General features: G+C 39.7%; 1 protein-coding gene across 2 annotated transcripts in view; it reads right to left on the bottom strand.

Moving 5' to 3' along the window:
* The window catches only part of COL4A5 (collagen type IV alpha 5 chain), a 221,796-nt gene that overhangs the window by 46,524 nt on the left and 161,407 nt on the right, over positions 1 to 13,865 (bottom strand). The window contains exons 38-42 of one of the 2 annotated variants that reach the window (XM_077478955.1): positions 12,762 to 12,842; positions 8,845 to 8,943; positions 8,719 to 8,769; positions 6,155 to 6,340; positions 3,771 to 3,841 (exon numbers count right to left, since the gene is read on the bottom strand). In XM_077478955.1, the coding sequence (XP_077335081.1) occupies positions 3,786 to 3,841; positions 6,155 to 6,340; positions 8,719 to 8,769; positions 8,845 to 8,943; positions 12,762 to 12,842 (473 nt within the window). In that variant the 3' untranslated portion in view covers positions 3,771 to 3,785. Of the gene's footprint in view, positions 1 to 3,770; positions 3,842 to 6,154; positions 6,341 to 8,718; positions 8,770 to 8,844; positions 8,944 to 12,761; positions 12,843 to 13,865 lie in introns of those variants that run through there. The other variant, XM_077478950.1, reaches the window with a different exon arrangement.

The raw sequence follows: 13,865 nt of genomic DNA, 5'->3' as shown, positions 1-13,865 counted from the left end.
CTAAGTTTGATTTAAGATTGTGATAAATTTGGAATAAAATGTTTATGTTTTAAAGCACAGGATTCAACTTTCTGATTTCAAATAAGGCATAAAACACAAAGCCATCCACAAAATGTATAAAGGGCAACACAATTCTTGTTATTTTTTTATCAGTTATTTATTTATTTATTTATTTATTTAACTAAAAAAATTATATAACATAATTCTGAGTGTCGGTGTTTTGAAAAAAGTTCATAGTGAACAATATTTCAATAAAATTTTTTTTGTAAAATGAGAGCATTGACCTGAATAAATTTGCAAGATATCTTACTACCTATCTTACTACCTACTTTATTCTGCTTAGCTGTAGAGACTTTGAAATTGTCCATTGTACTCAATAGGTATTGTCAAAATTCTGCAGTCTGCCTTTAAAGTGGCATTAAATTTAAAAACAAAAATTTATTAAATTGCAACTTTTCTAAGATGTGGTTGCTGCATCAGTTAAAAATAATGAATGTAGGCTTTTTTCATTTATTTTCACCTGGTGAGCCAGCCAGTAGGTCTGTTATTTTTCAACTTACTTTAAGGCCCCTTTCGCACTGGGGCAGTGCAGGCGTCAGCGGTAAAGTGTCGCTATTTTTAGCAGGGCTTTACCGTAGTTTTAGCGGCCCGCTAGTGGCCGGAAAAGGGTTAAAACCGACCGCAAAGCTCTGCTGCAGCGGCGCTTTGCTGGCGGTATAGCCCCGCTGTCCCATTGATTTCAATGGGTAGGAGCGGTTTAGGAGCGGTGACTCCGGCTTTCACACTGGAGTGAAAGGGGTCGGTTTTTTCAGGTGCTATTTTTAGGGCTGTAGCTCCTGAAAACCGCCCCAGTGTGAAAGGGTCCTTACAGACCAAGCTGGCCAGCAAAGTAGCAGCTAGGGGATTGAAACAAACCATTTGACGGGGGGGGGGAATCAGCTTTTATTTGTTAATATAAAACCTTGATACCAAAGGGAAAAATATGGTTGCTGTGACTGCTTATTTAGTGTTTCTTGGAGTTTGTCTTTAATTTGTTAATCAAGTTCACCTAAATCTGCTAATCTAAAGCCAGGTACACACGACTGTCGGAAACATTTTCGTTCAGTTTTTGTTGCATGCTAATCTCATATCGAAAGTGAAGAGGTTACTCAACATACTAAAATTCTCGTACGACTTCAGAAGTGATGTAATGTGTTGAATTGTTTTGTATGTGTTCATTTCTGAGCATGCGTAGTCTTGCTCTTACAATTTTTTTGGGATGAAAACTGTACTAATTAACCACTTCAATACAGGGCATTTTCACCCCCTTCCTGCCCAGGCCAATATTCAGCTTTCAGTGCTGTCACATTTTGAATGACAATTGTGCGGTCATGCGACGTTGTACCCAAATTAAATGTTGATAATTTTTTTCCCCACAAATAGAGCTTTCTTTTGGTGGTATTTGATCACCTCTGCGTTTTTTATTTTTTTTGTGCTATGAACAAAAAAAAAAAAGAGCGTCAATTTTGAAAAAAACGAAACACAATATTTATAACTTTTTGCTATAATAAATATCCCATTTAAAAAAAAAATGTTTTTTCTCAGTTTAGGCTGATATATATTCTCCTACATATTTTTGGCAAAAAAAAAATCCCAATAAGCATTTATTAATTGGTTTGCGCAAAAGTTATAGCGTCTACAAAATAGGGGATAGATTTGTCATTTTTATTATTTCTTTCTTTTTTTTTACTACTAATGGCGGCGATCTGCGATTTTTATCATGACTGTGACATTGCGTAGGACAGATCGGACACTTTTGACACTATTCTGGGACCATTCACATTTATAAAGCGACCGGTGCTATAAAAAATGCACCGATTACTGTATAAATGTGACTGTCAGGGAAAGGGTTAACACTAGGGGGCGCTGCCGGGGTTAAATGTGTGTCCTAGGGAATCGTTCTAACTGTGGGGGAGGAGACCAATTGGTGTTCCTCCATACAAGGAACATCCGATCAGTTCTCCTCTCCCCTGACAGGACATGGATCTGTGTTTACACACACAGATCCACGTCTTGGCTCTGTTTCCTGGCAATCGCGGGTGCCGGCAGACATCGCGGCTGCCGGCAGACATCGCGGCTGCCGGCAGACATTGCGGCTGCCGGGCATGTGCATCGGGTCCCCAGCAATGCGGTGAGCAATGCCAGGAAGCAGAGGACATCATATGACGCCCACCTGGAGGGAGGAACAGTTCCTGCCACCGTCATTTTACAATACGGCGGTAGGGAACTGGCTAAGCAAAAATCAGACGTTGTGTTCACGTACGGCAAAAATGTTATAGCCTGCACATCCAGTTTTTGTAATCGGCTGTTGAAAGCACCGTACTAATGATCAGAAAATTGACATTTTACTTCAGACTTTTATATCGTGTGTACGGGCCTTAACTCTACTCTGGCCTAAAAATGACAATGTTGCTGCCCAAAGGTGCTTTTCCACTTCACCCAGAATGCAGACAACCTAAGACACACAGTAGGGTTGATTTATAAAACTGGAGGGTGAAAAATCAGGTGCAGCTCTGCATAGAAACCAATCAGCCTCCAGGTTTAAATTGTGAAAGCTTAATTGAGCAAACTGAAAGCCGATTGGCTACCATGCCCTCCTGCACCAGATTTTGCACGCTTTCATTTTAGTAAACCAACCCCAGTCTGTTACGGGCTAGATCAACAGACAAAAGAAAAAAAAAAAAAAACCTGAAAAAAGCTAACTAATGCAGCCACCATATCTAAAGACTGGTAAGCTGCGATATACAGTACTACATTTTTTTGTTTTTGGGTTTATTATTGCTTTAGGCTACAGTCCATACATACGGCTACTGTATGTATGGACACAGAATAGTACCAAGGTTATCTTAAAGCATTTCCCTTTGGAACGCAATGGATACTTCAAGAATCTGTGAACACATAAGAAAACAAAGTAGGTCTTTTCACTATTTAGAAGGATGACTATTTGGCAGACTTGCCTTACTATATCTGTACAAAAGGTTAAGTTGGAACTTTAATATTCTTGAGCTGCCAAAAGACTTGTAGAACTCTGCAGATTTCGGTACCTGTTAGGTAAATGACATTCCCGACAGCTTTGGTCACAGCTGTGTAAGGCCGTTTCATTCCAGGGCCTGCAGAGGAAACTGTGTGCCACGTGTTGTTCCACCGACTAAATCATGTACTGTACTTTCGAGTTGAAAAGTATGCTTTATAACTAACATTAACTAGGTAATTTGCAAAACCTAATTACTGCAATTACAGGAGCCTAGACAACTCTAAGCAGGGAGCAACTATGGCATGATACCCATTTGTGCAAATTTGATATTTCCAAGGTGACCTACAATTATAAGAGGAACACGCACTTTGTACCCAGTCAATTGACAGAAGTAGATGGTTTCATTTAAAACTCTTCAGTTTTGATAGCTGCACAACATTACTCATAATACTAAGATATAAGGTACCCAGCATTCCTGCTTCTGTATGTCTTGTTCTATCACAGACACAGTTCAAAGCAGTGTTTACAGGGGTCAGGCCGGGTAACACCTAACTCCAGATTATAGAACAGCCTGAACTAGCTTTGATTTGACTTGGTAATTCTTTAACCAGATAGTTACTCTTGCTTGTATTATTATTATTTTTAATGTAATATTATTATTAGCATAATAAAACAATAACAATAATAATAATAATAATAATTATTAATTATTAACATAACGATTTCCAAAAAAATAACCTGGAAAACTTTAAACCTGCTATTATCTTGAGATTTAACACTCTACATTTACATGCAATATTCTCAGATTTAAGGGCTGACCTTCAGGGCCTGGAAGTGAGATCACAATTCAAATATCCATATCCATATTGATCATTAGACGTAAGAGGGGGAAACATCAAGATTGTTAGAAATTTCAGCAATAATCCCACATTCTGGTTACATATCAACTTTCTTGCAGCAAGTCCCAAACGTACCAATGGAACCAAACTATTATCAGTGCTTTCATAGAGTAAAACCTTGGCTAAAATTGGGGCAGATCAAGTCTGGCTCTTATTAGGTTTGTCAGCAAAAGACTCAGCAGGTATCCACTACTGAAACATATCACAACTACATAAGGATGCTGCAAAGGGGGCATTGTGTCCTAACACTGTCTGAAAATTACAGTAAACTAGGGTTTCCAATGGTCCCTTTTAGGAAGGGGTGTTCCTTGTTTTCATTAAAATCACACCGCTTCCCATTTTATTCAAGGAGCATTTCACAAAATGTAAAAAGCACCAGCTCTAAAGTCTAAATAACGCATTCTCAAAGCATGTAAACATGAATAAGCACACAGACTAAGCAAACTGGTGCTGTGCCGATATGCAAATTTCAAGTTTTCTTTCCAAAGGTTAATAGTGAAGTCTTTCTCTAATTCCTCTCTGCAGATGTAGGCCTATTGCAGTGATGGCGAACCTTGGAACCCCAGATGTTTTGGAGCTACATTTCCCATGATACTCAACCACACTGCAGAGTGTATGAGCATCAGGAGAAATGTAGTTCCAAAACATCTGCGGTGCCAAGGTTAGCCATCACTGGCCTATTGCCTTTCAGAGAACAGTGACACAACCATCACAGAAAGGCCTGTGCTATCTTTGAGGTGCAGGCTGTAACTGACGGCCTGTCTTCACCATCGCTATGCTGTTAATGAAAAACAATGGCGTAACCCAATGGGAGAATAATTGTGTCTCTAGAAGGGACCAATTGGAACAGAGTTTTTATTTACTAATTATACACTAGTGAGTTTATAGGCTGTCATTTATATTTTGGCAATTGTTTCTGTAAGCATTGGAAATGGAAAAGATTGCCTTAACATTCCTCTCTAGGGGTGTTTTATCAGCTATATAAATCCTGCTCTAATATTTTTAAGTTTCTGTAAACAGAGCAAATTCTGATGTTAGGAAAGTGCCTGACTTCACCCTGAAGTGTAGCTCATGCAACATTTTAACAATATGTCCTATGGACCCGCAGAACAAAGGATTGATCTGCTGACTGACGTGAAACACTGATAATAGCTTGCTTTATCCACATTAGCACATGCACAAATACACAATACCAAAAGGTTCTTTCCCACAATACATGCAATAAATACAAGGCTTACAAGGAGAGAATGACTGAGCAGGGTTGTGCTAGAGCTTTCTCACTCAACACAGTCACTGGTGGTTATGTATGAATGCAGATGGCCAGGTTGCTTATATATATAAAGTATACATAAGAAGTGACATATGAACCGACTACAATTAGCACATCACCTCAATGCTATGAGTGTGCTTATGTTTGTTACATGTCCTCGCTCTATTTTTTGCATCCATCTGTAACAGTGCTTTATTTTGTATTTTTGTTTGAATGAAGTTGGGAAGATCAGGGCTTTCCTTGCCTATGTAAGATGGGTATACAAACAGGCCCAATTTGGTGCCAATTTGACTTAATATCAGTAGCATCTGTCATATTCTCCTTGTATAAAGTAAATCACAGACACATGAAGACGCTGCTCACAGATACAGGATGTGAGATGAAAGACTGATGATCAGTGGATTCCAGCATCTAATGCAATGGTATGGAGACAATGGAGTGCAGGAATGAAACTCGCATAAATAGGGGTCCAAACTTGCTCATGCTCCAGTGCCCCAATTGTTTTGATTTCAAAGTGTAAAAGGCAATGAATTTTGCTGACACACGTGCTCGCTATGCTGACTCACTTGGTGACCATAAACATACAAATTCTGTTGCCACCGGCTGTGCCAAGGCTATTTTTTGTGCTCACTAGCTCATTTCAGTGACATCATGCTAAAAAAAACAGTGCTCGATTATTTTGCTACCAGCTATTAGCTCTTCGGAGTAGGAAGTAATGATCCAAATAATTTTCAAATGATGAAAAATTATTGTTAAATAAAAACATTGAAAGATTTTTTTTGTCAAAAATCTATCAATCTGATGTCCTGAAAATTGCCAGACAACAGTAACTGTGGTAGAACTTATAAAATTATTATAATCAGTATTATATGATGCTTAGATTGCATGTTTGGTATGTAAAGTGGACTTCCGAGTCTAAAAAGCTGGCAGCAAAAGTAAAGTTTACATGAAGTGAATAAAGCATTATTTTACCTGATCTTCCAGAAGGTCCTGGTGGTCCAGGATTTCCTTTGGGACCTGGTGTGGCAAGTCCTGGGAGACCTGGTTGTCCTGGCGATCCTGGGCTACCTGGATTTCCAGGATAACCACTGTCTCCTTTTAGACCAGGAAATCCAGGAGATCCGGGAGGTCCAGAAATTCCCGGCTCACCCTTTGCACCTGCAAATACACAAAGAAAAATCAGATATTTAAATTAAAAAGGTTTAGACAGAGCAAAGGCACAATTACCATATGTGTGCTATGTACAGACAAAATTAGACAAGAGTCATTTACAGGTCTCTTTGACTAATTATGAAGATTATGACTGGTAAGTGCATTTAGGCCTTAAACAGTGATATGGCATAGGGCAGGGATATGCAATTAGCGGACCTCCAGCTGTTGCAGAACTACAAGTCCCATGAGGCATAGGAAGACTCTGACAACCACAAGCATGACACCCAGAGGCAGAGGCATGATGGGACTTGTAGTTTTGCAACAGCTGGAGGTCCGCTAATTGCATATCCCTGGCATAGGGGATGCAACTAGCAAAACTATGAACCTTACTACATTGCAATGGTGTGAGGGCAGTGTGCGCTGAAACGAAAGTACTGCAAAGCAATCAACCGCTTCCCACAGCGCAGCCGACATTTGAACTCAATGAAATGTCTCTGATATTTCAGTAAATTTAATTTAAAACAAGAAAAAAGTGAACAGTGCAATGCAGAGAGATCCCACCGGACCACAATACACACCAGTCGCTGCGGTACAAGCAGCCCTGAGGCTTTGTTCACACAATGTGCAGAGATGTGAGTTTTTCTACACCTGTTTCTGCAAGGGTCAAAGAAGACAATTGTGCCTTGTTCACACCACAACACTGGTATCATGTAAGTATTTTTTTCTGCACAGGAATATGCAACAAATAGGTCTCATTCACACCATATGTGTATAAAAACTGATGGAAGAAACATGCAGATTTGACTTGCATAAGTCTGTGTAAGTCAAATCTACATGATTTGATTTTCCCATCAGTTTTTATGCACATCTGGTGTGAACGAGGAATGAAGAGTCTCTTGGTGACCATTGTAGATCTACAAACAATACAGGCATACCTCACTTTTAAGTACACAATGGGGTTCATTTAGTAAAGCTGGAAAGTGCAAAATCAGACTCACTTCTGCATAGAAACCAATGAGCTTCTAACCCCGGATTGTTCAATTAAGCTTTGGTAATAAAACCTGGAAGCTCATTGTTTTCTATGCAGAAGTGAGTCTGATTTTGCACTTTCCATAAACCCCATTGTGTACTTAAACGTGGGGTATGCCTGTACTGGGAGTTGTTGTGGCTGCAGTGGGCTTCTCAGAATTGCCTTTACACAGTTCCCATTTTTCACTTAACATTTCCCAGTTCTCATAACATCAATTTGTAGATCAAGTTCTTGCATTTACTGTAAAAATAATTTTTTTTAGGAAATGGCCACATCATTTGGATGTTATTTCACTGGTCCTCACAAACAAGAACTATATTCGCTAATAAGACATGATAAAATGGAATGATGGCATTTAAATATACGAAATGGTGATTGGTGAAATTAAATACCTAAGCTTAAAGTGGATGTAAACCTAATGTCATCCTTTCTAAACTACTGCCATAGGGGTTATCTATAAGGATATACATTCCTCCTGCATGTATCCCTACCTGTCAAATGTCTCCCCTCTGTCTATTATGAGAACCGAAAAAATGCAGATTCCGTGGGTGGGTCTGTTGTCCGGAGCTCAGTGGGTGGAGTTGTGATGTCAGTAGACTCCCCACCCACCCCTACACTCCCCTTGTCAATATGCATTTTTTCCTGTGTATTTCTTGCACTGAACTTCTGCTATGATCTATAACATCCAGTGAAAAGACAGGAAAGTAACCACATGACTTCAGCATGCCCAATTATGCTGAGGTGGGGAACATCCAATCCTGGCAGAGCAGCAGAAGAAAGGAGTGGGAGGGAATTAAAAAATAATGTCTCTTAGGCTAGTGCACGAGATATGTAAATCACCTGTCAATCACAGCAAGGTGGAGGATTTGACAACGTTTTTCTCTGTTTGTCAAGATTTATCTCACTGAACAATAAAATAGGATTGCTCTGAGCTGGATTAACTCTTTTTGGCAAGACTGGGCTCAAATGATAGGAAATCTTATACTCTAGATTATGATATCAAAAAAATAAAAAATAAAAATTGGGGTTTACATCCACTTTAAAATCTGATGCTTGGCCAGGCACCTATTAGCACAGTTTAATGTGATGAAGCAAATTGGTATAGAAAAATTTACATTTATGTCACTAGGGACAGGGGATTATGAACAGTATCTGCTGTTCCACAAACACACTGAGTAATGGAAAAAAAGTGGGCTTGGGCAAAATAACAGGTGTAGGCTTTTTACTTTAAGTGGTGCATTATTTACAACTGACTTGTTTCATGCTGTGTAAAGGCAGGGTTGCCTGAGCATAAATCTGCTTTTTTTTTAATGTAGAGGAACCACTGAAGCTACGAATGAAGCAAAAACTTTACCTGGACTTCCAGAAAGTCCCGGCAATCCTGGTGATCCAAAACCTGGTGATCCTAAAACACAGATAATAACGTTTATAAAAGCTGATGACATATATTAAAATATTGTCACACAAGATAATCACAGACCTGATTCGCCTTTTAGACCAGCAGGTCCAGGAATTCCATCTCGACCAGGCTGACCCTTTTCCCCTGCAGGTCCTGGTGGCCCAGGACGTCCAAGCTCTCCTACAAGAATGACACAGTAAAATCATTAAGCTATGAACGAAGCAAAAACTTTACCTATGTATAGTATACTATTTGCATATTTGAGTACCTGAATAGAATTAGGACACAGATTCACAAAGTCATAAATACAGTTCATTGGGTCCCATAACAAAATATTGATGGGGCTCCCTAGTGACCTGCAGTCTTAACTGTGACAATACATCACCGTTCTTAACATTAAAGTGGTTGTAAACCCTTACAAACCACTTTGACCTACAGGTAAGCCTAGATTAAGGCTTACCTGTAGGTCCAAGCAATATCTCCTAAACCTATATGGTTTAGGAGATATTTGCCCGAAAACGGGCACCGCTGTCTACGGCGCATGCGCCGTAGACAGCGGCGCGCAGGCGCACTGAACGCGGCAGTTCCAAAAATGGAGCTGCCGCATTTGTCGACTCCCGTGTGCATGCGCGGGAGTGACGTCATCGCGGCTTCACCGAATGACAGCGGCGGAGCTGCGAGACGCCACCAGCAAGATGGATGCGGCGGACTACAGGGGACAGCGCGACTTCGCTGGCTCCTGTGTCAGGTAAGTGACACATAATGGGCTACTATGCGATGCATAGTAGTCCATTATGCTTTACCTTTGCAGGGAAAAAAAGAGGAAGTAAACTCATCAGGGTTTACTTCCTCTTTAAGTATGTGGGCTTCAAACCTATCTGCTCCATGATGAGATGCCTTCAAAAGATCCAATTACACACTGTACTCACCAGCATAGGTGGGCGCACAGTGTGTCCCGGATGTGCCTGGGCACACCCTAATCACCCCATGCAGTGCCGATTCTCCCTGCTTTCGGTCTCCCCCCCCCCCCCGCAGTCCTGCCAGCTTCCCTCCTCTCAGGAGTGGGGAAGGGGATGATAATGACTGATGTCATTAAGTGGCCTTCCTTTTCTGAATGAACACAGTGTCTTATCTGTACCGATCTCACCTGTCTTCATTCTTAAAGAGGAAGTAAAGGCTATTTAAAAAAAAAAAATGCAGCCTGCAAGGCAAAGGCATAATGAGCTAGTATGCATAGCATACTAGCTTATTATGAATAACTTACCTGAGAACGAAGCCCCCGAAGCGGTCCTCCGTCTTCATCTTCGCTGCTGCCATGTATCCCGGAGTGACTTCCGGGTCTCGCTGCTCCGGCACTGTGATTCGCCGGAGCCGCTATGATGTCACTCCCGCGCATGCGCACGGGAGCCAACACGAGCGGCATATCACCTTGATCTGCGGCGTGCTCAGTGCGCCTGCATGCCGCTGTCTACGGCGCATGCGCCGTAGACAGCGGTGCCTGTCTTTTTGTAAATATCTCCTAAACCGTATATGTTTAGGAGAGATTTCTTGGACCTACGGGTAAGCCTTAATCTAGGCTTACCTGTAGGTCAAAGTGGTTTGTAAGGGTTTACAACCACTTTAACTGCAGCACAGTAAACTATGTTTACTGGAGGCTGCGGAGAAAGGGACTGGGAAATCTCTGTCCTCAGTTTCTTTCTCTGTATCAAAAATGAGACATCAGGGGTCTGTTTAGACCCTTGATATTTCGCCAAAGCCCCACAGGGCTCCTACATTTTTTTGTAAAAAAACAAACATAAACGAATATTGTAAAAAATAATGAAAAAATAATAAAAAAAAAAAACTACTGATGCTGTCCACTGCCCTGCTGACACTAACCTATTGACAATGTCTACTGCTGTGCTGATATACATGCATGTGAGCTTGTTCTCTGGGGTGCACACCCTAATGCAATAGGTTGCGCCCCCCACAAATGCTCACCAGATGTATTTGACCCCTTGTGTTACCAAATAAGTCAAATTGCCCTCAATAAGGCCCAGGCTCCAATGTACACAGCCCCTTGGTTTGTCTTCAATTCACCTTTCTGATGTGTCCTTAAAGTGGAAGTAAACTCCCCTATCGTTTTCAGCCAAGGAAGCTGCCATCTTTGCCTCTGTTTAATCTTCAAATGCTATGGTGCTGAACATGTGATTCGTTATGACACCAGCCATTGGATGGTTTGATAGTTTGGCTGAGAGCACAGCCAATGTGCAGTTAGCATTCCCGGCATGCCTTTTTTTTTTAACTGTTTAAATCGATGGGTTTACTTCCACTTTACTTTCCCCTTGTTATCTGTCAGAACATATCCACCAAGTACCATAAAGAAGAGGGAGGATGATGTCACAGTGAAATTCAGCTTTATTAGGTAAAAGGATTAAAAGTAATGACATGGAGACATGGATAGGATGCATGAGTTTGCTTTGAATATTAAAGATGAACTAAATAGAATTTCCGGTTTGTAGTGCTTCAGCAGTAACGCACCGCAATTTATTTGTATATTAGGTGTATGGATATAAGCCAAATTCATGAAGAGCCTCTAGCACATGTTACCAGTTGTTGAAGGTTTCATGGGCATAAAGTGGTACCAGCGAGTTGTAATAGCAATAATAATAATAATCATCACAATATTTTATAATCTTACATAACCGTAAATGTTCCGGAACACAGTTACTCTATATCTTTCATACAAACGTTTTTCAACTCTGGATTTGCAGAACTAAAATTGAAATTGTTTTATCAGGAGTAGCACACTTTTACAGCCTGAGAAAGACTGTATTAGGCATACTGGGATGATTTCAAAGTGACAGGCTAGGGGCTAGCAGTTGAAGTTCGGGGGGTCAATAAATCCACATGGCTTAGACAATTAAAAAATGCTGCCTATTGCAAAGAGAAAGTAAAAAAGTATCTGTGACTAGTGAGATCCTGGTCGCACATTATACAATTTTCTTATTCAATGTCCTTTAGATATACCTTCAACTATGTAGTGCAAGGGCCTGCCCGATTGCATACAAATTGAAAGTGTTTAGGTTTGACCTCATATTATATGATTTTGGTAAAATTGTACAAAATTAAAGATATATAATGTATGGCCAGCCTTAAGCCTCATACACACGCTTAGATTTTCGGACGACCGAACGTCAGATTTTTGTGGTTACTCACAATACAAACATTTTCGTACGACAGAATACAACGTCAGAAGTGACATAATGTGTTGAATAGTTTTGAATGTATTCTTTTGTTTCTAAACATGCGTAGTCTTGCTATTACGTTATATTTTTTTTTTTGTACGAAAACCGTACTAATGAAACGAAAATCGGACGTTGAATTCACATATGACAGAAATGTTATAGACTGCACAAAAACGCAAAATCGGCTGTCGAAAGCTCTATACTAATTCGTACTAATCCAAAAATAGTTAGACAGCTCATAGTACTAATTTTTCCATCCGATTTTCGTAACGTGCGTAAGGGCCTTTAGACTGGAATCAGGTTCAGCATTAAAATCAAACCATTTCAATCCTTAATGATACATTCATGCAACTGTGTTAGCGTCATAAGTAAAGATTTTCGATTGTTGCTTCAACAATCTCCCTTATTGGAGCCCACCCCACCTCCTGACCACATAGCAGCTGCCTGAGCTGCTATGTCTATAGTAACCCCTCTGTTCCATTAGTCCTTTTATGTATTGCAGTTAAATGAGTTACTGCTGAAAAATTAATTAGTGTTTTATGCTGAATGATAAAAATAATTGTATTACAAAACTAAGAAATCATGCATGAATTTGTCTACAAGTAGAACAGCTATCGTTTCCCACAGCATCCAAATACTTTCTTCATTATTCAATCTAACAATCTTCACAATTGGCAAAATAAAAAAATGTTCTTTTCATATACAGTATGTCCAATATGTTCAGATATTGGAGTTCATAACCTAGAATGCTTAGTGATAGCAGTTTCCTACCTCTTGGTCCCGGTGGCCCTGAAGTCCCAGGGTTTCCAGGAGGTCCATCAAGTCCTTTAGACCCTGGAATACCTGAACCACCTGAACAAAAAGAAAAAGTAAACAATAGTGATTACAAACTATTACTTTGGTAAACTTAATTCCAGAACTATGCCAACATTTGCTAATATAAAGCTGTACCTGTGTAATCCCTCCCGACCAATAATTGAGCACTACTTGCCTTCATCACACATTCATTTGAATGTATGTGGACTTTTGGAGTTGAGTCTATTAATTTCTGTTATATATTAATGTGAGTTAGGGACCTTAGATTTGAATCTCCTTGAGAGCAGGGGCTAATGTAAATGTACAATATATATATATATGGAAAGTTCTGCATAAATTGTTAGTACTATGTAAATTCCAATAATAAAAAAAATAAAATAATAATCCCCTGTCGGGGATACTAACTGCAGGCATTCAACAGCAGGGATGTCCAGATCCAGCGTAGCTACACTTAGGAAACTGAGATCTGATATACGCTTTAACCACTTAAGCCCCGGACTATTTGGCTGCCCAAAGACCACAGCGTTTTTTGCAATTCGGTATTGCGTCGATTTAACTGACAATTGCATGGTAGTGCGACGTGGCTCGTGTCCTTTTTTTCCCACAAATACAGCTTTATTTTGGTGGTATTTGATCACCTTTGCCGTTTTTATTTTTTGCGCGATAAACAAAAAAATAGTGACAATTTTGAAAAAAAGTATTATTTTTTACTATAATAAATATCCCCAAAAAATATATAAAAAAACATTTTTTTCCTCACTTTAGGCTGATACGTCTTCTGCTACATATTTTTGGTAAAAAAAAAAAAAAAAAACGCTATAAGCGTTTATTGATTGGTTTGTGCAAAATTTATAGCGTTTACAAAATAGGGGATAATTTCATGGCATTTTTATTAATAATTTTTTTTTTAATAGTAATGGTGGCGATCTGCGATTTTTATCGTGACTGTGACATTATGGCAGACAGATCGGACACTTTTGGTGTGATTTTGGGACCATTCCCATTTATACAGTGATTGGTGCAATTAAAAATGCATTGATTACTGTGTAAATGTGGCTG

This window comes from Lithobates pipiens, unplaced genomic scaffold, assembly GCF_037356315.1.
Source record: "Lithobates pipiens isolate NorthernLeopardFrog02 unplaced genomic scaffold, aLitPip1_a1.2 Scaffold_1, whole genome shotgun sequence".
Classification (NCBI taxonomy): Eukaryota; Metazoa; Chordata; class Amphibia; order Anura; family Ranidae; genus Lithobates; species Lithobates pipiens.
This window is presented reverse-complemented; position numbering and strand designations above follow the sequence as displayed.